This window comes from Phoca vitulina, unplaced genomic scaffold (genome assembly GCF_004348235.1).
Source record: "Phoca vitulina isolate PV1807 unplaced genomic scaffold, GSC_HSeal_1.0 scaffold4, whole genome shotgun sequence".
In the NCBI taxonomy this organism is placed as follows: Eukaryota; Metazoa; Chordata; class Mammalia; order Carnivora; family Phocidae; genus Phoca; species Phoca vitulina.
In genome coordinates this window covers 25,445,979-25,473,300 of record NW_022589707.1, presented here as the reverse complement: position 1 = coordinate 25,473,300, position 27,322 = coordinate 25,445,979, and the positions used below count along the sequence as shown (strand labels likewise).

Genomic DNA, 27,322 nt, shown 5'->3' with positions numbered 1-27,322 from the left:
TGTAAATAGCATTTAGCCATCTTTTGTTTTTTAAGCCAACATCCCAGTTGATAAATTCAGTCCATTCTCATTTAGTGTAATGACTGATAATTTCGTTGACAATATTTCTTGTTTTGTTGGTTCAACAAATTGCTATTCACTACACTCTTCCTCCTTGAAAATCTAATGACTCTGCTTTTCCTTTTTTTTTTTTTTTAAAGATTTTGTTTATTTATTTATTTATTTGACAGAGAAAGAGAGAGCACAAGCAGGGGGAGTGACAGGCAGAGGGAGAGGGAGAAGCAGGCTTCCTGCTGAGCAGGGAGCCCTATGCGGGGCTTGGTCCCAGGACCTGACCCGAACCAAAGGCATCCGCTTAACCGACTGAGCCACCCCGGAGTCCCTGCTTTTCCTTTTTTTTAAATGTCATTAAGCATTATCATCTTTCTCTGCTCTTAGTAAAAAACATATGACCCTGTATTTGTAAGCAAGATAAGACCTACTTCTCCTAATGAGACTATGGTTTCCTCCACCACCACCCTGTAATTCCCCTATGCTTCTACTCTAATAGGATAAGATCTTTTGAATACTCTTAAGTTCCTCTTAGGAACTTTATCAATCCAAACTAAAACTCAGGGACTTTTCCAATATGCAGTCTTTCTTTCAATATGCAATCTTCAGAGTTTTCAGCTCAGCAACCATTTCTTTTTTCTAGAATGTGTTTATTACCAATCTTGCATTTGTTTCTTTTTCTTCCCTGAATCTTGAATTCAAATACCACATTGTTTTTTAAGTTCCAAGAGATCTTTTTTCATGCTACATTTAGATCTCCTTATGTGCTCTTAATTTTTAATTCAGGTATTCACCATTCTCTGTCAGCAATTTTATTGTACTAGGCAAGCAAATATTTTATTACCAATCCTTTCTCTAGCTGCTGGGATTTCTGTTGCCTCTTCAAAACTCAGATCTAGTTGTTGGAATATTCTTTTTATTTAATTTTTTCATCATGGTAAGTGTATTCTTTAATCCCTATCACCTACTTAACCCATCTCCCCCCACCACCCCTCTGGTAACCATCAGTTTGTTCTCTATAATTAGAGTCTGTCTCTCATTTTTTTTCCTTTGCTCATTTGTTTTGTTTCCTAAATTCCACGTGAGTGAAATCATATGGTGTTTTTCTTTCTCTGACTTACTTTGCTTAGCATTATACTCTCTAGCTCTATCCATGTTGTTACAAATGGCAAGATTTCATCCTTTTCATGGCTGAATAATATTCCATTGTATATATATATATATATATACCACCTCTTCCTTATCCATTCATCTATCGATGGACACTTGGGCTGCTTCCATAATTGTGCTATTGTAAATAATGCTTCAATAAACACAGGGGTGCATATATCCCTTTGAATTAATGTTTTTGTATCTTTGGGGGTAAATACCCAGTAGTGTGATTACTGGATCATAGGGTAGTTCTATTTTTATTTTTTAAAAGATTTTATTTATTTGACAGAGAGAGACACAGTGAGAGAGGGAACACAAGCAGGAGGAGTGGGAGAGGGAGAAGCAGGCTTCCCGTGGAGCAGGGAGCCTGATCCCAGGACCCTGGGATCATGACCCGAGCCGAAGGCAGATGCCTAATGACTGAACCACCCAGGCGCCCCCTATTTTTAATTTTTTGAGGAACCTCCATACTGTCTTCCACAGTGGCTGCACCAGTTTGCATTCCCACCAGTAGTGCAAGGGAACGTTCCTTTTTCTCCATATCCTTGCCAACATTTGTTGTTTCTTGGGTTTTTTATTTTAACCATTCTGACAGGTGTGAAGTGATATGTTACTGTCGTTTTGATTTGCATTTCCCTGATGAGTAATGTTGAGCATCTTTTCATGTCTATTGGCCATCTGGAGGTCTTCTTTGGAGAAATGTCTGTTCATATCTTCTGCTAATTTTTTTATTAGATTATTTGTTTTTGGGGTGTTGAGTTATACAAGTTCTTTATATATTTTGGATACTAACCCTTTACAGGATGTGTCATTTGCACATATTTTATCTCATTCACTAAGTACCTTTTAGTTTCGTTATTTCCTTCACTGTGCAGAAACTTCTTATTTTGATGTAATCTCATTAGTTTATTTTTGCTTTTATTTCCCTTGCCTCAGGAGACGAATCTAGATAAATGCTGCTATAGCCAATGTCAGAGAAATTATTGCCTGGGCTCTCTTCTAGGATTTTTATGGTTTCAGGCCTCACATTTAGGTCTTTAATCCATTTTATTTTTGTGTATGGTGAAAGAAAGTGGTCCAGTTTCATTCTTTTGCATGTAGCTGTCCAGTTTTCTCAACACCATCTGTTAAAGAGACTGTCCTTTTCCCCCTGGATATTCACTCCTCCTTTGTCAAAGTTTAATTGACCATATAATTGGGGGTTTATTTCTGAGTTTTCTGTTCTATTCCATTTATCTTTGTGTCTGTTTTTATGCCAGTTCCATGTTGTTTTAATTACTATTACTTTGTAATATAACTTGAAGTCTGGAATTGTGATACTTCCAGTTTTGTTTTTCTTAAGATTGCTTTGGCTATTCAGGGTCTTTTGTGGTTCCACACAAATTTTAGGATTATCTGTTCTAGTTCTATGAAAAATGCTGTTGGTATTTTGATAGGGATTGCATTAAATGTGTAGATTACTTTGGGTAGTATAGACATTTTAACAATATTTGATCCATGAGCACGGGATGTTTTTCCATACCTTTGCATTGTCTTGAATTTCTTTCATCAGTGCTTTATACTTTTTAGAGTCACCTCTTTGGTTAAGTTTATTCCTAGATTTTTTATTGCTTTTGGTGCAACTGTAACTGGGACTGTTATCTTAATTTCACTTTCTGCTGCTTATTAGCCTATATAGGAATACAAAAGATTTCTGTATTGATTTTGTATCTTGTGACTTTATTGAATTCGTTCATCAGTTCTAATATTTTTTTGGTAGAGTCTTTAGGGTTTTTTATATACAGTATCATATCATCTGTGAATAGTGAGAATTTTATCTCTTCCTTACCAATTAGGAATATTCTTAATAGCAGAAATCCTTACAGATTTTGAATATCAAATAAATTTCTTGTGCAGTAGGTCCATAGTTTAAAAGCAGGCTATTCGCTCCCTCCGGAAGTACCTGGAGCATTCTCCCTGCTTTCTTATCTTCCCAAATTCTCCCAACCTCACCAACAGAGCCAACTCAGCTCACTTGTTTAGCTCCAAGTCTTTAGGAGTCTGTAAACCTAAGACATTCATGCAGGATCAGCTTCACCCCAGGTCCATAAATCTCCTAATATCAAGCTTTTATGGAATTATAGCTGCTCTCCATCTAGACTTACCCCTGATGACTTCCCACCATTTTGCAGGGATAGGAAAAGAGCCTGAGACCTCATCAGCATCCAGCTGCCTTAAGGTCTCAGCAGTCTGAGGCTCAAAGAAAGGCAAGCAGCTTAGAGTTGAGAAAAAAGAGGAAGAGAATGACGTCTTGGTAGCAATTTCCCAGATACCCTTGTGTCATGTATATAAGGGCCTTTGCCAATCCAACATATATTCATCCACATTTTCATCTAGTATTTTTTATTATTTGTGTGGCTTTATATTTTTTAATATTGAAATATCTTGAGGCATATGAAATAATTTTAGTGTGAGGTTTAAACCCAGCATTTTTTATTCCTTCAAACAGCTATGCAAATCCCCAGCACTAAAATGATGATCTATTTTCTTCCTCTAGTTTGAAATGCTATATTAATCATATATGATAATTTCATATGCTCTTGAATTCCCTTACATTTTCTTTTCTGTTTTATTTCTAGGGATCAGCAATAGACAGTTTTCCACTAATTCCACACTGCTTTAATTATTGTGATTTATTTTTAATATAAGGCTAATTCTATACCATTACTCTTTAACAAGATGTATTAACTTCTAAAAATTATCTAATTCAGGGGTGCTGGGTGGCTCAGTTGGTTAAGTGTCCAACTCTTTGACTTTGGTTCAGCTCAAGATTTCAGGGTCATGAGATGGAGCCCCACGTTGGACTCCGTGCTAGGCATGGAGCCTGCTTAAGTTTCTCTCTCCGTCACCTTCTGCCCCTCCCCACCGCACTAAGGTAATCACTGATATGAGTTGGCTATCGTTCCAAAAATAAATAAATAAATAAATTTTACATTGTATAAACGTATGTAGAAAAAAATGGCATTTTTAAACACAAATAATATCATGCTGTTCATGCAATGCTTTGACTTGCCAATAAATGAATTTAAGACTCTTAAATTCCCTCTGAGGATTGCTTTGTCTCAATCACACAAGTTTTGGTATCAAGGCTTCAATTGCTCAGGCCTAAGTTTTACCACTTCTTTTTTGATTTCTTCTTTAATCTACAAATTATTACAATGTATAATTTTAAGTACCCAATTTTATGTACTGGAGAGGCTTCTGGTTATAAAATTCTAAATTCATTACACTGTGGTTAGTGAAAGTGTTCTATAAGAGATCACTTCTCAAAAGGAATTTATTAAGGCTTCCTTTGTGGCCTAAAATATCACCATATTTTGAAAGCAATCCAAATGTATTTGAAAAGAATCCATATGTGTGAATTATGTTACAGTCAGAATTCTAGATAAATATCAATTAGATATACTTGTTAAGTGTTTATTTCCTATATCTTTACTTTTTTGCCTATATGTATTATTTTTGTCTGACATTTATTAAAACCTTCAAATATGATTACAGATTTTCTATCCTTTTAAAAAATTCTAGCAGTTTCATTTTATATATTTTAAAGCCATATATATTGAAACTATCTTGTTAAAGTTTTGCTTTTTACCCCAGAGGTCTTTTTTGTCTTGGGATCTACTATATCTATATCTGCTATATCTAGCAGATATAAATATTTGCTAAATGAAGGATATAGTTTTTGATCATTTTATTTTCAACCATTATGTATTATTTTGTCATTCTCATTGGATTTTGGTTTCAGCCAATATGAGAGTTACTATATTTTGGTCATTGAGTTTTACCAATTATATTACTTTTCTGTTAATATGGTTAGACTTATTTCTGACATTGTGCTTTTTATTTACCATGTTTCCATGGTAAATACATGCTTCCATGTCTCCTTTTCAGTCTTATTAAGACTGACCAAATTCTATTTATTCTTTTGTTTTAAATTTTTATATATATATATATTTTTAATTTTATTATGTTATGTTAATCACCATATATTACATCACTAATTTTTGATGTAGTGTTCCATGATTGTTTGCGTGTAACACCCAGTGCTCCATTCAATATGTGCCCTCTTTAATACCCATCACCAGGCTAACCCATCCCCCCACCCCACCTCACTCCCCTCCAGAACCCTCAGTTTGTGTCTCAGGGTCCACAGTCTCTCATGGTTCGTCTCCCCCTCCGATTCCCACCCCTTCATTTTTCCCTTCCTACTATCATCTTTTTTTTTTTTTTTTTTTTTACATATAATGTATTATTTGTTTCAGAGGTATAGGTCTGTGATTCAACAGTCTTATACAAATTCTATTTATTCTGTCTACCCCTTACCCCCACTCCTAACCCCTGATCTGAAAGCTTATAATATCCTTATTTTAGTACTTACTTTTAATTCCTTCTTACCTTCCCAACACTCTTAATCTTACCATTTAACAAAGACTATAAAGTTAATAACTGTGGTCTCATCTGGAGAGAGTTTACTTTTATTTTGCTTCATTCTCCCCTCAGCCACCCAAATTCCAAAACTGTTGGCATGGAAATTTAGTGTAACTTGTCATTTTATTATAAATGCTCTTTTCTTTTTAAAGAGCTAGTAGTTATTTAGATTTACCAATGTTTATTAATTTCTTTGTCCAACATTATTTCTTGCATCCCATTATTTCTTCTGGCTTTATTTTTCTTTTTGCAGCTAACTTTTTAGATGTTATTTTTAACAGTCAGAAGAATAGTGGTTCTTGGCCAGGAACACTTTTCTATGATATATGTGGAAGCATTTTAGCTTACTAAAATGACTGGAGGGAGCTACTGGCATTTAATGGGCGAGGGCCAAGGATGCTAAATATTCTGCAATACACAGTACAACCTTATTCAAAATGTCAACTGTGCCTGTACTGAAATAACTAAGTTTTCATATGCATGAAAATGTCTATTTTGCTTTCATTCTTGAACGACAGGATAGCCAAATGAAGAATTAAGGTTCAAAGTTTATTCCTCAGATCATTTATCTTCTTCCGTATACAGTTGTTATTAAGAAACTTAATATCAGATGGTCATTTCTTGACAGGAACTGTCGTGATAAATTGCCTTTTCTACAGGTATCTTTTATGATTTTTGCCTTTATTCTTGATGTTCTGAAGTTGTGATGTGTCCATATATTTTAATTTTTAATTAAAAATATGTTGTATATCTTTATCTATTTGTGTATGTGTATAAATCTTGTTTTCAAAGATCTTTCAATCCTAAGGCTTTGTGTTTTCAGTTTGAGAACATTCCATTCTGGCTACTATTACTTCAAATATAGTCTCTTTCATTTTCTCCTTCTGGAACTCTTATTAGATAGATGTTAGAACTTTGATGAGGTTCTCTGTCTCATATCTTTTCCTTTGTAACCCTTTCCTTAGAACCCTAGTCGTATTCTAGGGGATTTCCTTACATTTATCTTCCAGTTCTAATCAGCAATTCAGCTGAATCCCATCTGCTGTTATTCACATATACTTAGTTTTAATATTCAACAAGTTTCTTTTTTTCATAATTCACTGTATTTGTTTGATAATGTCTGTTTGTTATTTAGTGGAGGCAATTTCTTCTTTTATTGTTCAGAAGAATAAAGCCCTTTTTAAATTTTTTTCCCACTTTCTCTAGTCTAAGTTATTCATTTGTTGTCCGTTTTATGATGCTTACATTCTCCAGATTTTGATGATTTGTGATTGTGCACCATCTTCTGGCCTGAAAAGGCTTCTCAAGCATGGAAGATTCAAGCCAGCAACCCTGGCCTAGCCTATCAGTACTGTAGTTCTTAGGGATTGCCAGAGAGGGTTCCCATCTGTTTCCTTCTTTAGGAAGTTACTTCTTTTCCATTCCAGAGATTATTCCCTTTCCTGCTTCAAAAAGAACTTTACTAAAACTTTATGGATATCCAAAATTTGTTGTGGAGGGGCAAGACTTTAGAATTTGTTCACTTTAACATCTTCAAGTCATAAACCTATTTTTCAGAAAATTCTTGGTCTTTTCTTTGGTCATGTTTTTCTCTCAGAATTTGTAAAATCATTTCATAAAATTAAAACAATCCCGGGGTGCCTGGGTGGCTCATTCGTTAAGCGTCTGCCTTCGGCTCAGGTCATGATCCCAGGGTTCTGGGATCGAGCCCCGCATGGGGCTCCCTGCTCGGCAGGAAGCCTGCTTCTCCCTCTCCCATTCCCCCTGCTTGTGTTCCCTCTCTCGCTGCCAAATAAATAAATAAAATCTTTAAAAAAAAAAAAAAAAAGTTAAAACAATCCCCTTGGCACTCTGAATGAGATGTTTAATTTTACAGACTAATTTAGATAAAAAACGAAATGTCTTTTTTTAATGCTGAGTCATCTCAGCCAAGAACATGACACATCTATTTAATTCAATCTCCTTTTGTTTCACTCAGTGTAGTTTTAAACTTTTCTTCATTTGGATTTTTCACATTTCTTGTACATGCACTTTTAGATATTTATGTTTTTTGCTCTTGACACTGGGATCTATTATCTCATTGTATTCCCAAGCTGGTTACTATTTATAAGTTGGGAACCAACTTTATTTTGCCTATTAGTATTTAAAAAAAAAACTACATCATTTTATAATTACTACTTCTAATAGTTTTTGGGTTGATTATCTTGGGGTTTACCAAGCATATAGTCATATAATCTAAAATATTAGAATTTTATCTCCTCTTCCCTAATAAAAAAGGCCTAATAGTTTGATCAAAGGTAACATAGGTTAGTGGTTTAAAACAGGATTTGGCAAACTTTTTCTGTAATGGGCAAGAGAGTAAATATTTTAGGTTTTTAGAGTATACAAGGCTGTGTCACAGCCACTCAAGTCCACGGTTCTAGCATGAAAATAGCCACAGACAATGCATAAGTGAATGAGCATGGCCCTGCTCCAGTCAAACTTTAAAGGTTTGCAAACTCTTGGTTTAAAGTAGAAGTTGTATACTTGTAAGTATAGTCATTCTGCCTAAGTTCAAATCTAGTGTTCAGCATTTATTGTCTGTGTAACCTTAGGAAGTTTCTTACGCTCTTACTACCTCAGTTTCTACAACCTTATAGGGGCATTTGTGGCACCTATTCGTGGTATTATCGTATCTGTGGTAATGACATAATAATGTTCAATAACCAGAACAGTACCTAGCATGAAATAAATTATCTATCATTATTAGCTATTTTTATTATTTGTATCTCCTGTTTTCTTCTTCTGCATAACTGAATTACTCTATAATTCCTAAAACAATGTTAGGACAAAAAGAGAGCTTATGATAAGCATCCTTGTCATCTTCTTGGCACCAGTGCAAATGCCTCTCGTGTTTCTCTGTAAAGCATATGACTTGTTTTGGTTTCAGTTATATGTTTATGAAATTAAGGAAATATTCATCTAATCAAATTGTACTAAGGTTATGAAAACTGGAATGTGATTTAAACTTTTATAAAAACACCATTCTGGCCATCTATTATGATGGTAACCTCCCTTTAAAAAATCCCTTGACCTATTTATAAAATATATTTCCCTAATATTGAACCATTTTTTTGTAGTTGACATGAATCCCATATGATCACTGCATGTTATTTATTTAATCTGCTGATTACATTTATTTTCCTGATACTTCATTAAAGATCTGGGATTTTTCTATTTATATTTATAATAGATTGATTTATAAAGTTTGTTGGAGTAGATAATTTTTTTAAAACTGGATTTCAGAATCAGTTATGTTTGCTTTATAAAAAAGAACTGAAAGGCTTCTCTCTCTTTTTTTTATACTCTGGAACTATTTAAATTGTATTAGTGTAATCTATTCCTTAGAAATTTAAAAGTAGTAGCTTGTTCAACTCTCTGAGCCTAGGACTTTTTTTTGGAAGTTAGCTTTCTGATAATTTTTCTCAAAAGACAGAAATCACAACATAAAATTTAAAACAAAAAACAGCACAAATGAAAACATTTGTTTTCAACACATATAACAATAAAAAGCTAAAAATAAAAGATCCACTATACAAAAAGATCTTATAAATCAGTAAGAAACATGTGGACCACCAAATAGAAAAAACGGCAAAGGTCACAGGCAATTAGTAGACAAAGAAATATAAACAGACAACTCACAAAAATGTGGAAGACTAATCAACTAGGTATTACTGAAAAGCATGCAAACTAAAATGAAGTATCATTTTTACACATCAGATTGGACAATTTAGAACATCAAAAACATCCAGTGATATCATGGTGTAGGTCCTCTCAAATACTGTTGGAGGTAGTATAAAGTAACCAAATTTTTTCAGAAGACAATTTGGCACCACTTATCACAATTCTAAATATAAATATATCTTTGAGTCAGCAACTCTACTTTAGGAATATGTTCCACAGAAAACCTACCCATGTTTCCAAAGATGTTCACTGTAGCATTTTTTGTAATACTAAAAAACTGAAAACAATCCAACTGTTTTTCAGTAAAATATTAGGTTAAGCAATGATAACACATCCATACAGTGCAGTATTATGCAGCCATTATAAAGAGAGAACTATAGTGATCATATGGGCAGTATAGTGTCTGCGAAACACAGATCAGTTGGAAAAACAATTGCAATGCAGTATACAGCAAATAATCCCATTTAAAAACAAAGGAAAACAAACGGAAAAATGCTAACACATGGAAGAAATTCTTTAAGAATATATAACAACCTATTACAGAGTAGGAAAAAAAGACTTTTCACTTTCTGAACTACTTTTTAAAAAATTTTAACAAGAACATTTTGTGATTAGAATTTTAAGTAAAAATACATTTTGATAACTATTGAGGTATAGTGGAACTAACGTTCAGGCAAAATTACTTGCTATTTTCAATTCTGAATATATAGTCCATGGCTCTGGCAAAAGCAACAGTCTTTTAACTGGACCTCTTGGCTCCAACTGATCCTCAACCTACTGTCAGAATAACCTTTATAAAATACTAATACATTCCTTTTTCACAGATTTACACAGATTATCATCTAGCCACTGCTAAATTCTGACTCATTTTCTACTCAGTTGTAAGTTACATAATTTACAATTGCCTGAATACAATGTGTCTCTCTTATCCTTCTCTGCCTGCAGAAGCACCTCCCTCTACATTGAATATTCTTTTCTATCATCTTCATTTGACTGCTATTCATTCTTCATGTCTCAATTCTAAAGATAAAAACTATAGGAATCTTTCACACTTGACATCTTCATCTCTGTTAAACTCTGTCCTAATTTCTATTCCTAGAGAAACCCTCTATTACCTCTAGTCTTACTATATTGTAAATGTCTGTAGTCCTGTAATCTCTTCTATATTGTCAAATTCTTGAGGCAGGGAATGAATTTGTTACCTTGTATCTCCTAGTGCTTAGCATATACTGTTTAACTAAACCCACGTGAATATACTAGTGATATTGTTTTTTCCTTAATCTACCAAAGTTCCTCAAAAATTGTTAATGGTCAAGAGTTGGTAAAAAAAATTAAATGTACACATATTATTATCATAATTAAATTTTTTTTTCTGGATGATACAGAGCCTTTTATTCATCTCTTTGTAATTATTTCATTTCAATAAAACTTCCACTAGAGGGCATACAAGGAAAAGTAGAAGCAAAACTCTCAATCTGACGGGGAAAAAATGTACCTTCATAATGATGTATTTATTACTTCTCTGTACCAAGGGCAAAATGGTTGGTTTGTCTGCATGTCACATTTTTACCATATAGTTCAGTATTATCTACTGTTTTTGCTCTGCTTTAAGCAATCAGCTTTTAGCTGGGGGATTAATGAAATAACTATGAAAAAGGAGACAATGATAAAATGCTATGAATTGGACATCCATTTCCAGCTATCAGAGCAGTTGTATTATATTAACCCTCCCACTAACAAAGGCTGTAAAAGCTGACAAAACACAAAATATGTTTGAAGGCCTGATAGAAAACCAAGGCAGCCAGAACATGAGAAGCCAGTATCTTGGGGAGAAAAGAGGCATTTGTTGAACTGAGTACTAAATCCTCTGTCACCTTCTCTCGAGACATTCACCATTCCTCGGTAGCATACTCAGGAAACAGTACCTCTAGGCCTTCTTATGGGGATAAAGACACAAAAATTGGGGTTCAAGGATACCAACCAAGAACTTCAAGGATTAAGAGTCTGGAAAAAAGGGAATAGCAGAAAATAAAAGGGACCCTGCAGAGAAGTGATCTTCTGCTGGGCTCTTATCTTCAAGGCATATGCAGATACCTAAGATACACAAAATATGTGTGGGGAGGAGAGAGGAAGACCATAAAACAGATGCTAAGAGGCTGAAAAGGTAAGACGAGCTTTTAGCATTCCCATAAAACTGAGGAGACAAAATTTATCATTCATGACTGTTGAAGGATGAGTGGCTCAGGTAAAATCCCAAGTTTGAATTGAGATCACTAAAGGGCTATAAGGGAAAGAGATTAATACTGAAACCCAACCTGAACCATCATAATCACTGATTAGACCAAGGTTCTAACTCCCAGTCAGAAGAAAATATTTTCTGGAAGCAAACAGATCTATACAAATGTTTATACATAATATCTAGCATTCAATCAAAAATCACTAGGCATTCTAGGACACAAAACAAGTGACCAAAGAAAAGAGAAAGAGACAATAAAAAAAGACCTATAGAAACATACTTTAAAATAAGTGTGATTAATATGCTCCAGAAAACAGAAGACAAAGAAAAAATTTAATTAGAGACCTTTAATTTTAGGGGAAAAAAGAGGTAAGCAGAAATTCTAGAACTGAAAAATAGGATTACTGAAATTAAGAAGTTAATAGATGAGTTTAATAGCAGATTAACTGCAACAGCAGCAGATTAGTAACCTGGAGGTTAGGAGGAGGCCAGGAGAAAATACCCAGGGTGAAATATGGAGCAGAAAAAGGATGGAAAATAAAAGATTGTTAAGAGACCTATGTGATATGAGTATAATGGTCTAAATCTCAGTTGGAGAGAGAGAGAATGAGGTAAAAGCAGTATTTGAAGACATATTGGCTGAAAAACTTTTGACTCACAATATGTATCAAACAACAGATTTAAAAAGTTCTATAAACCCCAAGCTGAACAAATTCAAAGAAAGATATACCTAGGAATATTATAGCAAAGTTGCCCAAAACAAGAAACAAGCAGAAAATCATAAAAACCACCAGAGGATAAAATAGAATACCTTCAACAATAAGACTAACAGCTAGCTTTTCAATAGAAACAAAGGAAGCCAGGAGACAGCAAAATGATAGCTTTAAAATACCAAATGGAAATAACGTCTAACCTACAGTCTATGCTCAATTAAAATGACTTTCATAATTAAAGTTTTAATAAAAAGGTTTTCAAACAAAAACAGACTTTGTCACCAGCAAATACACTAAAGAAAGGTTTTCAGAAGACAAATGATCCCCGATTGAAACATGAAAATATAGAATGGAATGAAGAATACCAGAGGGAATGAATATATGATTAAATCTAAATAAGAGTTCAAAATAACAACATAATTGATAACAGTAATAAAATGACAATTATGTGCTGTGAGGTTTAAAATACATAGAGATTTAAAATATATGACACCACCACCACAAAGGCAGGAGTGGGATGAGCAAATGGAGTTAAAATAGTCTAAGATTCCTAACATTGTCCAGGAATTGGTAAAAGTATTAGTATATAATGGACTCTTATAAGTAAAAAGTACATGCTACAATCTTTAGAGTAGCCACTCAAAGAATAAGAGAAGAATGAGTAACTAGCAAGACAGGAAACTGAGTAAAAAAAAAATTAATCCAAAAGTAATCTTGGGGAAAAAGAGCACTATGAAACAGATAAATCAGCATGTACCCTAAACGCCAGTGAACTAAATATTCCAATTAAAAGAAAACTATTGTTAATCTGAATTTAAAAAAGAACTATCTGTTGCTTACTTTAAATAAAAGCACATAGAAAGGCTGAAAGCAAAAGGACGGAAAAATATGCTAAAGAAAGCTGGTACAGTCATACTAATATTAAACGAAGTATATTATAATAAAGAAGCATTACTAAACATGTAGAGGAACATATTTCATAAAAGGTTAATGCATCAGGAATATGGTGACCTTAAAAGTTGCAAAAGTTGATCAAAATAGAAATCACAGTAACTGATAGAACAAGCAAGCAAAAAAATCAGTAGTCATTGAGAAGGTTTGAATAACAGAACAAATAAATGTGGTCTAATTAATATACATGGACCATGAAACCCAACTATTGCCAAATTATTAGTGGAAGTGAACACAGAACATTTGCAAAAACTAACCACATTCTGGGCCATAAAGAAAATCTCAACAAACTGTAAAGATCTGAAATCACGTAGAGTGATGTTCTCTGACCACAGTGTAAAACAGAAATCAAAAACAAAAAGAAAACAAGAGATTAAAAAAACTGTGATATATTCAAACACTGGACTATTTATCAGCAATAAAAAGAAATGAACTACTGATACATAAAACATGGATATATCTCAAAAATATTATGCTGAGTGAAGAGTTCAGATACTAAGAGTATATAATGTATGATGCACTAAACAAAACACTAATCAGGGTAGAAAAAAAATAATAGTTGTTGCCTCTAGGGTTCAGAGGATTGTCTTGGAAGGGACCTACGAGAACTTCTAGGGTAATGGAAAAATGTTCTGTATTTTGAAAGGGATGTGAACTACATGGGTGTATTTATTTGTCATTCTCCAAACTGTACACTTAAGATCTGTGTATTTCACGTTGTAAATCGGATCTCAATGAGAAAATGGAAAAAAAAATGTACCAAATGATATAATTTTTAAAGATATATGGATGGATTACTGTATGTAAGTACATGTGGATGATAATCAATCAATCCAACCTGGGCAGGAAAAATACATACAAATTACAAGACTTGTTACCTCTGGGGAAGAAAGAAGTGAAATGATTATGACTGGGGAGGATGCACAGGGGCCTTTAATCATTATAGCGTATTATTTTAAACATATTTAAAGCAAAATTAGAATCAATTAGGCAAAACATGCTTTTTTCAGACTATATGAGTTACAGCTTTATATGCAAAGTTTTATGTTTTTCTTGATTTTTGATAAGTCTAATTGGCTTTAGTAAGGGCCAATGGATATTAAAAATTAGTATCTTGACAAGATGCAATAAATTCTTGACTCAGTAAAGGTCCTAATTAGTGCACAGTTCTACAAAGACATATTAACAGGAGATATTAAACTTTTCCAACAAAAATGGATTCACTTCTGTGTATAGGGTATTCATGAAGTTGTTGCCATAATGCTGAAATGTAGGGAAAATTTTCAGAAGGAAATATAACTGTAGCAGTATGCCTCTTATTGACTAAAATACCATCTATATGTATACAAGATAAGCATAATGGAGAAATAAATCAATTCTTTTAATCTTATGCTTCATTACATCCGAAATCCATCCTTCTTAGCACAGACCATTAATATGTAGAAAGTAACCTATTTTGGTGGGAACCACTGAAAGAGTATTTTTTTTTTTTAAAGATTTTATTTATTTATTTGTTAGAGAGAGAGCAAGAGAGCGTGAGCATAAGCAGGGGAGTGGCAGGCAAAGGGAGAAGCAGGCTCTCTACTGAGCAAGGAGCCCGATATGGGGCTCAATCCCAGGACCCTGAGATCATGACCCGAGCTGAAAGCAGATGCTTAACTGACTGAGCCACCCAGGAGCCCCACAGAGAATATTTAAGTAAGAAAAAAAAAAAAAAACCTTTCATTTTTGAAAGCTATGAAATCATGAGAGAAAGCTTAAAATGTTATTTTTACACTGTTCACTTCTTCCAGGACTTCTAGTACCATTGGACAACCCTGAATACAAAAAACATAAGCCAAGACAAAACAATTAAAATAGGTAAGTAACAAATCTGTATTTCATTTGATCTATGACACCATCAACTTTAGGAGGCACACCAATTTCAGAGATGCAAATATGTTAAAAAGATGTGTCAGAATACATGAAATATGGTTGGTTTTTATTTCAAATTCATTTTTTTGTGTGAAAATGTGTATGGTGACCTAAACCTAATCAATACCAAAGTTCAAAGAGAGACTTCAGAAGAGGATGTATTATAATTTCTAATTACAAAGCATTTGAAACAATTACATTCACTAATCGGGTAATCTTTTTGAGGAGTGTTAGACAAACTACAGCTTCACTTAAAAAATCATTCTTTCAGCAGTTAGAACAGAGCTTAAAGACTAACTGCTGAAGTCACAGTGTATCTAACCTTCCAAAACATTTAGCTAATATCCTCTATCTTTTCTTTCTTGTTAAGCTACTGGAAAGGGTAGTTCATATCCATTCTTTTCACATCCCCAACTCTCATTTACTCCTGATCTACCACAATAATAATCCAGGTATATGTCATATTGAAATATTTAACTAACGATTTTTTAAGTTCAAAAGATAAGAATAGACTTACACACTTATGTACATTTTATTAACATGATAAAAATGTTAAAGAAAAACAGTATTCTTATCAGTTTAATTTTATAAATCAGTAAGAAATGTGCATTTCAGAAATTGTGCTCTTATAATACAGCACAGGAAATATTATCAATTTAAGTAATGTGACATTTAGTAAGCATGTATTATGAAATGGCAGCATGTTAAGTACTTTCATATTCATTATCTTGTTTTAATTCTCACAGCTACCCTGCTAGCTAGTTAGGTATCACATCTATCAATCACTGAAGAAACTGAGCCTTAAATATTTCAAAAAGACTTAATGGCTACATTAGCTTGGGCAAGTAGGTGAGATAGTATTTGGACCCAGATCTTTAGCTTCTAAGTCATGTTTCATGTTTTCTGTGGTATAAATGGACTGACATATTAATTACTTCATAAATAATATGTTTCAGTTAAGTTTTGCAAATAAAATAGACAAATGATCATTCTATGTCAAATCTATTAAAGTCAATAAAAACTTGATAAATATCAAATGAAAGAACTATGAAGGAATCGAAAAATATGTAGTGCCAGGATAGTCAAGTGGCTTACAGAGAAATCAAGACTTTCATACAAGAAAACAATGAAAGGACAACATAGGAGCTGAACAAGATAATCACCCATCCAAAATCATAGCTTATGAACAAAAGTGCTCTTGTGGCCTTAATAACAAAGGAAAGCATCATAGACTATTAACCTGGCACTTGAAGACACAATTTGAATGCACAGTGAGGGAAGAAGATATTCCAAACTGAAGAATAACAAAAGCAAAAACATAGAGGCAGGAATGACCATGTATCTAAGGAACAATGTTGAAATAAAATGAAGTTAGACTTTAGGAAGTAGTGAGGAGTCATTAAGGTGGGATCAAATTACAGAGAGGTTTGGCTTTCACCTAAAAGACAAAAGGAAGTGTGTTCTACAGGTAACAGCACACAAGACTGACTCAATTACATACAGAGTGCAGTCAAAACTATCAATTAGGAGACTATTAAAGTAGCCCTTAAGGTAGGATTATAAATATCAAAACTGCAATGAATTTAAGAGATGATATAAAGAGCAAATTAGGGACAAAAATTTTTTTAAAATATTTTATTTGAGAGAGAGCGAGAGAGAAAGAGAGAGCAAGCGGAGAGGGAGAAGCAGAGATACAGGAAGAGAGTACAAACACAGAGGGAGAGGGAGAAGCAGACTCCCTGCTGAGCAAAGAGCCTGACATGGGGCTCCATTCTGACTCCAAGACCCTGAGATCATGACCTGAGCTGAAGGCAGACACTTAACCAAATGAGCCACCCAGGCGCCCCGGGAAAAATTATATATAAAAGTAAATGAAAAATCTGAGGTAAATGCCAATTCTTCTTGCTACAAATTTATGTTCAAAATTCAAAATTAATTATTGTGTTAAGCATACAGTTAAAAGAAAATTATTGTGGCCGTGAAGAAAAGATATTTAAGGTGACATGGTAAATCATCAGGGCTGTCCACCCAATATTGCTGATTCTCCTGTAACACAGTAAGATTATACTTCCTCACTCCTTTGAAGCTAGATATGACCACAATTAACTAGAAGAAATGGTATGGGTCTCTTCCAAGTGGAAGCTTTAATAGCCAACACAACTTACCACTGGTGCTAGACACCAATAAAACAAAGTCAAGTCAGAATTTGGAAGTTATTTTTTTATTTGTTTTAAAGTCTTGGTTTCTGTGCATGTGTTTTCAGAGATTAGTGTCAAGGGCTTTCATCAACTAGTTTTTCTCACCTCTATCCTCTCCATTCCGTGCTTTCAAAAGGACCAAGTAGATTTCCAGGTTTATGAATAGCAATATTAATGCCATGCCCTAAGTATGCAAGGTAACACTAAGGTATTTGTCACTGTTTGCATACATGTAAAACTGCTAACAAAGATAAAATCAGCTCCTATATGCCGATAAAGAAAACACAGGTAAATAAAAAGATGAGCAAAGGGTCTGGATAGGCAATTTATAAAGACATATAGGAAGAAAAAAACCCACAAAATAACAGTTTCTAGTACCGTTTTCTAAGTAAGCTATTTTTAAATTCTTTCTGAAAATATTATTGTGACTTCAGCCTATGTTTTCAGAGCAAAGATATGCCACGTATTTACTTATGACTAGAAAACAAGTTAATCTTGTAATCCAAAATTACACCTCAATCTACCAAATGCTCCAGTGACATTTACAAGTAAATTTATATTCTGAGAAAGAAAGTAACATTTTTCCCAGAGTATTTTCTGTCTATTAGAACAGGCAGTAACATTGAACAAGTTAACAATCACACAATGATTACGTCAAAACCTTGGATATCAGTTAATGTGTGCTGTCTTATCAATGGTAATAAAAACATCTATTGAAATTAAAATGCCACATCATTTTACAAAACCTTTATCTCATGTCTGAGCAATCTGAATATAAACTTCTCTGCCAGGAAAATTGCCTTCTAAATGTAAAAATATATATATCTTTTTTTGATATAAGAAAGTGTTTCAAAAAAAAAAAAAGAAAGAAAGAAAATGTTTCAGAAAACCTGGAGAAAAGAACCCACACAATTCCTAAAACCAGAAATTATAGGGGTGCCTGGGTAGCTCAGTCAGTTAAGCGTCTGCCTTCGGCTCAGGTCATGATCCCAGAGTCCTGGGATCAAGCCAGCATTGGGCTCCCTGCTTAGCAGGGGAGTCTGCTTCTCCCTCTCCCTCTGCCCCTCCCCCTCTGCTCGTGCTCTGTCTTTGGCTTTCTCTCTCCAACAAATAAATAAAATCTTAAAAAAAAACACAGAAATTATAATTATATATACTTTCTGAAAGCTTATTACTTTAACAATAAAAATGTCAACTCCAAATTTAAGACTAGATTGAAGTTTTCAAATTTTATCATATATCCAATCATCTAATACAGACCTTTTAAACTTTAATAATTTATAATGTCATTGGTTACTATATTATCAATATGAAAAGAAAAATAACGGTTGGTAAGTCCATACTATGGCACAACTGCCAAGTTGCAAGTAATTTGATTACAGGCCACCTTGTTTTCAGGGCTAAATATGACTAAGCTACATTAAAGTGATAATATTTTTGTGTTCACATACCTTCCTTTGACATCTGTGGACTTTTAATATCAAAACATTCAACTATCTACAATAATTTAGGAAAAAGAGAAAAAAAAAAACCCCAAGATATAAGGCAGGTTAACACAAACATGTGTCTTGCGACAATTAGAAAAGACCATGTTGTTTAAACTGGTTATGTTGAAAAATCCTAAATATGGACAAGAAGGGAAACATAAATACATTCCAGTGGTGGATCCTGTTTGGATTAAACTGCTGTAAATTCCTTTATCAAACCTGTGCTACATTCAAGGTTTTAAATACTTGAGAGCCACTTTTCCATTCTGTAAAAAACGTATTATCTACCACGGGGGTCTAAGGATTATATTAGAGAATTTATTTAAGAGCAATCAACACACTGCCTGGTACACAGTTTCATTTAAAAACAAGCTAAAGAACTAACCCCAGAAACAAACCCAAACCAGTATTAAATTTGCTAGACACACAGTACACTGTGCTAAGAATTGTCAATGGCAAAGTCCAAGAGAAACATAAGATGTGATTTGTGTCAACTAAAAATGGCTTTCAAGTTGTCAGTTTATTTTTACCATTTGTCCCACAGGAGGAAAAATAAAAATAATTTTAAAAATTAAGAAAAGATAATTAAAAAAAAACCCCAAGGTAGGTCTAGAGGTACTAATACAGAAAGTTCATCATTAAATATTAAATTAGTGCTATTTTCAACAAGAAAGAAGTCTGCATGGAATACAAGGAATTAAAGAGCTAACAAAAGATCTATAAGTAAAAAACATTTAGAAGATGCAGGTTTCTACTTCCATTAATGGCAAGCTAATTTGTATCAAAATTGTGAAGGTATCTAAAACAGCTAAATGAAATTTTGTTTTAATTTCTTAAAAACTGAAGGACTAATAAAATATTGAAGAACCACTAAACCAAAATCTAGATGGCAAAACCCCAAAGAGGTAAATAAACATAGCATTTGTGGTTGCTTTTGCCTTCAGGGCATTTGCCAGTCCAGAAGAACCCAATGGGAAAATAAGCTGTGGTTCTGGAGGCAGTGAACACAAAGAGGAACAAAATTCAAAGTTCTGGGCCTATACAAAGTAGAAAGTTTACTAAACATACATTACTAAACATACTCAACATACATTAAGCTGGGACTCTAAGGACTACACCTTCAGGGTAAGGATGAACCAGAAACAAACTAGCTTTCTAGGTATACATCACCAAATGATCCAGGGGAACTTCAACCCCTGAACTTAGTTAGGTTACATAAGTCCTGGAGTGATCGTGCCCAAGGCACATTTTAGAAACATAAATTCCTACCTGATGGCCTCATATTATTCTGACAAGTAAGTTTTAAAATCTAATGACTAGTACCTAGTCATGAGTCAGAAGTATGAGAGGCTACTGCTAACAGAAACAAACCCACCAAGATTTCAAATATTGTAACTGTTACTTCTAGACTACAGTTGACCCTTGAACAACATGGGTTTGAACTGTACAGGTCCACTTATACACAGATTTTTTTTCAATAAATACAGTACAGTACAGGGGCACCTGGGTGGCTCAGTTGGTTAAGCATCCAACTCTGGATTTCAGCTTAGGTTATGATCTCAGGGTTGTGGGACTGAGCCCCATATCAGGCTACACGTTCAGCGTGGAGTCTGCTGGAGATTCTTTCCCTCCCTCTCTCTGTGCCCCTCCCCCATACATATTCTCTTTCTCTCAATAAATAAAGCCTTTAAAAAAATATACAGTACTATATCCTCTTATGATTTTCTTAACATTTTCTTTTTTCTAGCTTACTTCATTGTAAGAACACAGTATATAATACATATAACATACAAAATATGTGTTAATTAACTGTTTATGTTATTGGTAAGGTTTCTGCTCAACGGAGGGCTATTAGTAGTTAAGTTTTGGGGGAATCAAAAGTTATATGCAGATTTTCACCTTACAGGGGGTTCACCTTACACCCCTGCATTGTTCAAGGGTCAACTGCATGTTTGCCATATTAAAGAAGTTCTTATTTAGAGCTTGAAAATGTTTTCAGGGAACAAAGAGCTATAAAAAGTGACACTGCTAGGGGCACCTGGGTGGCATAGTTGGTTGAGTGTCCTACTCTTGGTTTTGGCTCAGGTCAAGATCTCAAGAGTCCTGGGATCAAGCCCTGTGAGCAGCGCCATGCCCAGCTTGGAGTCTGCTTGGGATTCTCTCTCCCTTCTCCCTCTGCCCCTCCTTGCGCACACATGCACACCCTTGCTCTCTCAAATAAATCTTTAAAAAAAAAAAGTGACACTGCTGGTTTTAAAAAGAATCAAACAGAATTTCTAGAAAAAAAGTAACTGAAATTATGAACTAATTGATGAGTTTAACAATAAATCAGAAGCAATAAATTAGAAATGTGTTTACAAGATAATAAGTAATTAGAAGGGTAAAGGTTTTACTTTCTATAATACAGTGCAGAAGCAATAAAAAAAAAAAAAAAAAGAAGAGCACCAGCAAAAAACAATTTCCCATTGAACCCAGAATGGCAAATCTTATCATAAGCCACTTCTCAAGGTAAAAATTAAAATTATAGCACCTATCGAGGCTTACTTCAGCTAGATGTTTTAGAGTCCCCAATTCCAAAGTATAGCCAAATCCAAAAGTTATACCTAACTAGGGATTATAACAAATATGACAGAATAAAAGTTCCTGTGAATTGATTTGCTAAAAATTTGCAGGTAGTCTTTCCAGATCTTTAAAAAATCTGTTTGTTAAATACTGATTATCCACTCTGTAAGTCTTGACTTTTCTCACACTAGTTTCTCAACCTGGGCACTATGATATTTTGGGATTGATACTTCTTTGTTTTGAGAGGCTGTCCTATGTACTGTGGACGTTTAGCAATATCCCTGGCCTCCACCCATTATGCCAGTAGTGTACTCTAAGCCAGTAGAATCTCCCAGGTGTGACAATCAAAAATGTTTCCAGACATTACCAAGTGTCCACTGGGAAATAAAATAGATACCTGTTGTCTAGCTGAGAAATTAAACTAAATTAGGGAAAAAAAACCTTCTAAAGTCAAGTATAGTTATTTCTATATATCAGGCATTAGATCATTATTATTTGAATGACATATGAATAATAATTCTATTCATGCTAGACATATTTCAGTTGGATAGCCTCTTTCCTACTCTATTCATTTTGAAGATTAAATAAAACAGAAGACAGAGCCAGATTAAGAAAGAAGTCAGTAACAGAAATTTTAAGCTGATTCATTTTTTAAAGTACTGACATTTCAACAGATCCAACAAACAGTTACTGCTTGTTTTCTATGCATCTAAACACTATTAACTATATGATATAACATAACTGGAAAAGTCTTAGGAAAAGTAAAACATTTCAATATATTATTTTGGAGTTCTTAATATTTGTGCAGAACTGTTTAGCAGGTAAATGTTATAGAGAGAGCACGAAGAGGTTTTACTATTATAGCTTAATCATCTTTGACTGTATGATTCGTAAGAAATGATATAGTTTATTGTCTTCCTTTCCCTCTCATTTCAAATTATTAGAACATTCCTCTAAAAATTAAAAGTTGAAGGACTACTTTTGTGATATGCCCTTCCTCTGATAATCTTATAAAATTGGAACCATGACCTTATGACCTATTTTCATTCCTCAACTATATGGCCAAGTACACACATTGTTTATGATTTTTAAAAAATCATGCTATCAAATGTTTAACAGGCTAATAAAGAAAAATATCCATAGTTTTTAACAGATAATAAGGCTCTTACCTACAAGCAACATTTGGATCAGCATTTCTTGAAAGCAGTAGCTCTACACACTTTAAAATCTGTTCCTCTGAGCCACGTGCAGAACATGCAGTTATCAAAACAGTCTGCTTATCTGTAGTGAAAAGAAAAGTGAGGAAACGCCCCCACACACATCAAGAAGTGTATCTGACTTTTTTTATCATTCAAAAGATTCTAAATATTTCCTGTACTCTTAAAATTTTATAACCTATTCTCAAATCTCTTACTCTTAGTAGATACCTTTGTCTCCCTGTCTCCCTTCATCAAAAAATGAGATCAGGGATGAACTGCCTTAATCTCCAAAATATATCTAGGGGCACCTGGGTAGCTCAGCTGTTAGGCATCTGCCTTCGGCTCAGGTCATGATCCCAGGGTCCTGGGATCAAGTCCCGCATGGGGCTCCCTGATCAGCGGGAAGCCTGCTTCTCCCTCTCCCACTCCCCTTGCTTGTGTTCCCTCTCTTGCTGTGTCTCTCTCTGGCAAATAAATAAATAAAATCTTTAAAAATATATATATATATATAAAATTCATTTCTTAATTTCCCTTCTTTATTCCCTTTCCTTTAAGAAAATAGGAAAGTGATAAGAACATGAATGCTGTGTAGAGATACTGCCTGGAGTTGAACAGTTTTTGGTTGAAAAAACTTTGCTTTGCTGAACTTGTAGTTGAAAAACAGTAATTGATATTCTCTGATTTCACTTCTTTATTTCTCATTCATTTGACATCTCAGTGAAATTTTGGTTTTTATCCAAACCATCCTACTGAAAATGACCTAACTGCCATATCCATTGGTTTCTTTTTGGTTCTTTTCTACTGGATCTCTCTGAGCTCAGCCTGTTCCCTAAAAACTTCTCCCCTTGGCCCCTATGGCACCAAAAGGAATCACAGATTAAAAAAATAAAAACACCTTTCAGGTAAGAATTGGGGAATTCAAAATAGGTCATGGCAGCTATGGTTTACATCAGTGGTTTAATACTGATCAAGTATAAAGATTCTAGTCCCAGTTCTGCTACTGATAAACTGACTCCAGTGATACTTTAATATCTCAGTAGACCTAGCTTATAGATAGGAAGCTGCCCTCTTTACCTAATGGGGCTATGGTTGAGTACATAAAAGAATTTATGTGAACATGCTGAGAAAAATATAAACTGTTTTATAACTAAGTATTCCTCTGATTACAAAAAGCAGAGAAAGAAAACTATTAATTTTTTAAATTTATTTTTTTAAGTTTTTACTTAAATTCCAGTTGGTTAACACACAGTGCTATATTAGTTTCAGGTGTAAAATACAGTGATTCAACACTTCCATTCAACACCCAGTGCTCATCACAAGTGTACTCCTTAATCCCCATCCCCTATTTCACCCATCCCCACATCCATCTCTCCTCTGGTAACATCAGTTTGTTCTCTATAGTTAAGAAAACTATTATTTTTTTTAGAATATTTTATATACTTTCAGAAATCTCATTCCTAAGTCCAGCTTTCATTGGGTGATATTTTAAAATGACATAATAAAAAGAAAAACCTATTATAGAAGCAGATTAAACATAAAACTACTGAAGATGGGAAGTTATATAAAATACATAGATGACAAAACAGAATAGAAATGGTTTTACAAACATCTAATGTAGGTACAAAGTAAATGTGAAAATTAATTCTAAAGTGAAATCAATATCTGAATTATGAAATGAATTTAATTGCCTATTGGAAACATGTTAAAAATAAGTAAGCAATAATTCAATATAATAATTAAACTGGATTTGCACATATACTCTTATTTTTCAAAAGCATCCAAAGCAGAACAGAATAGGAATTATCTAATAACAAGGAAACATATGGATTTAATAAGCTATCTTTGAAACAACCTTAGGTGATATAATTCAGAGTTGAGTTTTAAATTCTAAAGACTGATTTTCAAGTAATTTTTGACAAAATTATCAGTCTTTTGTTTTATTTCAATGCATTTTTCCTTTAAAAAATAACCAAACCCTCTAGCATAGAAATTAAATGTATATAACAACATAAGCAGTTATTAATATAAATGTAATCTATCTTCTTGGAAAGAGAGTTTCTTCCCCCCCAAAAAATCTATGGTTTTTAATTTGATTTTGTATCTTAATTACATAATATAACTAACAGGAAGGCTTGTTTTTTAAACTGCTTTAATTTTTTTCACTTTGCATAATAGTTGCTTGGGAATCAAGAAAATCACAGTAAACAAAATCAGTTGGGTTACCTCAACATCTTACCTTATCTTTTTTCAAGGACAAAGGTTTATTTTAAAGTGAATATATAAAAACAGAACACGGAAAGTGTACATCACCACCCCTAAATATTACAATTAGGCTTCTAAACAGAGATACATACAAAGTAAATACTCACATATTTTAAATGTTTAAAACACCTTACCCTTATCAAAGCTTGCATTAGCACCTCTGTCCAGAAGGACCCGAACCAGCTCTACATTGGAAACACTAGCAGCATACATAAGAGGAGTCCATCCATACCGAAAGCTGGAATCTACACTAATGCCTGTCAGTATAAAAAGCAAGTTTTAACAGCCTCCTCCACCGAAAGAAAAATCACTGCCACCTTCATATGCTTAAAGTACTGTGCATAGTAACATATACCATGTAATTTATAACAAAAAGGAATTTCTTGGTAATAATGGCCTAAGTTTAAAAGGATCCACACAGTAAATGATTGTAGCTCAAAAATATTCAAAGTAACACTATATGGTTTGGGGATAATATATACCTAATAAAAATATAAGGACACACATAGGAATGATAAATATCAACTACAGCAGAATGGTTACCTCCAGGGGTAAGGAGAGAAACTGCTATACCTTTTAGAATATATGAAATATTTAGTAATTTAAAGAGAACTGAACAGGGGTGCCTGGGTGGCTCAGTTGGTTAAGCGACTGCCTTCGGCTCAGGTCATGATCCTGGAGTCCCAGGATCGAGTCCCGCATCAGGCTCCCTGCTCAGCGGGGAGTCTGCTTCTGCCTCTGACCCTCTCTCCTCTCGTGTTGTCTCTCTTATTCTCTCTCTCTCAGATAAATAAATGAAATCTTAAAAAAAAAATAAAGAGAACTGAACATATTGACATAATAACAAAAACTGGAGACATCTTTGAACTGTTAGAAATGGCTGACTCAAAGGGAACTTTCATTTTTTTTTTGAAGATTTTATTTATTTATTTAATTGACACAGAGAGAGAGACAGCGAGAGCAGGAACACAAGCAGGGGGAGTGGGAGAGGGAGAAGCAGGCTTCCCGCTAAGCAGGGAGCCCAATGCGGGCCTTGATTCCAGGACCCTGGGATCATGACCGAGCCAAAGGCAGTCGCCTAACCAACTGAGGCACCCAGGCGCCCTGGGAACTTTCATTTTTTATCAAACTTCTCAATTGGTGCAGAAATATGTATCAAAACCAAGAATAACTTTGGAAGGCAAAAAACTAAAAATATTTTTTAAAGTGTGAAATAATGACATCTGGAAGGAAACTAGGAAATGCTAAATTAAGAGTTACCTGTGGAAGTAAGACTTCAGGGGTACTGGGGGAGAAAGTGGGTAAAAAGGTTATCTTCTACTTATACCTATATATTTATTATTGGCTTCTGAAAATTAATTTTTAAAATGTTTGTAATTAAAAACAAATTTTAAAAGGTTGACTAAATATCTACTTCACCAGTAGGTCTTTTCAAGTCCCAATCTTTCAGGAGCCTCCATCATTTCACTGCACCTAGTCCTACTACAAACTCAAGCCCCAAGGCAAATTCTCTTTTCTAAAACAAATTTTTAACTATTCCATCCCATCCAGCACTATGCACACTCCTGCATGTGTTCATATTAGGTATTAAGGCTGTTTCAATCATTCAAATTTTATTTAGTTTCATTCTTCAATTACAAACTCAAGTTCCACTGTCCACAAAGTCACACAGATCCTTCTTTTTTGTTACAACAGCTAGTATTTATATAATGTCTGTATGTTTTAGATCTTTATGTATTCTTTCACTTTAATACACCCCCAAACCCTCTGATATTATGCATCCCCATTTTTAAAAGGGGGAAATTGAAGCTTAGGAAGGTTAAGTAACTTGGTCAAGATTACAAAGCCATCAGGTGGCAGGGTTAGTAATCAAACCCAGAACTGTACTGTTTCCGAAATGATTCTTTTTCCACTAAATCATGCAATGTCTCTAGCATAAAAGAAAAACATTTTGCTATATACAATCTCATTTATCTATTCTGTGTGAATGTTTTGGATTTACAAGTAGATAGTAAATGCCTGTTACTCCTTTGGATAATTTCAATCATTATTATCAACAACTCACATTCCCACGTCAGGTAATTCAAAAAATTAATATTTAATTTGATCACAGAAAAATGGTACAGGACCCTGGACAGAATTATGACGTTTTACATAAAGAAACTGATGCGCTGGAAGTTTAAATGACTTTCCTAAGGAACCACAATTAGCAGGCAATAAAGCTGGAACAGATATCCACATATTGTGATTCCTACCTCAGGCCCCACAGACACTTAGCACAACGAAAGAACATAACGAAAATATACATAACTAGAAACAATTCTGGAGAAACATGTAATAATAGTATAGACAGTAAATGCTGAGAAAAATATGTAAGAATTACTCGAGTGGGGTAGGATTAATCAGA

At 34.0% G+C, this 27,322-nt stretch overlaps 1 protein-coding gene across 1 annotated transcript in view; it reads right to left on the bottom strand.

Moving 5' to 3' along the window:
• Positions 1 to 27,322, bottom strand: part of ASZ1 (ankyrin repeat, SAM and basic leucine zipper domain containing 1) — a 47,579-nt gene that overhangs the window by 19,395 nt on the left and 862 nt on the right. The window contains exons 3-4 of the mRNA XM_032401187.1: positions 25,050 to 25,172; positions 22,624 to 22,735 (exon numbers count right to left, since the gene is read on the bottom strand). Of these exons, the coding sequence (XP_032257078.1) occupies positions 22,624 to 22,735; positions 25,050 to 25,172 (235 nt within the window). The remainder of the gene's footprint in view (positions 1 to 22,623; positions 22,736 to 25,049; positions 25,173 to 27,322) is intronic.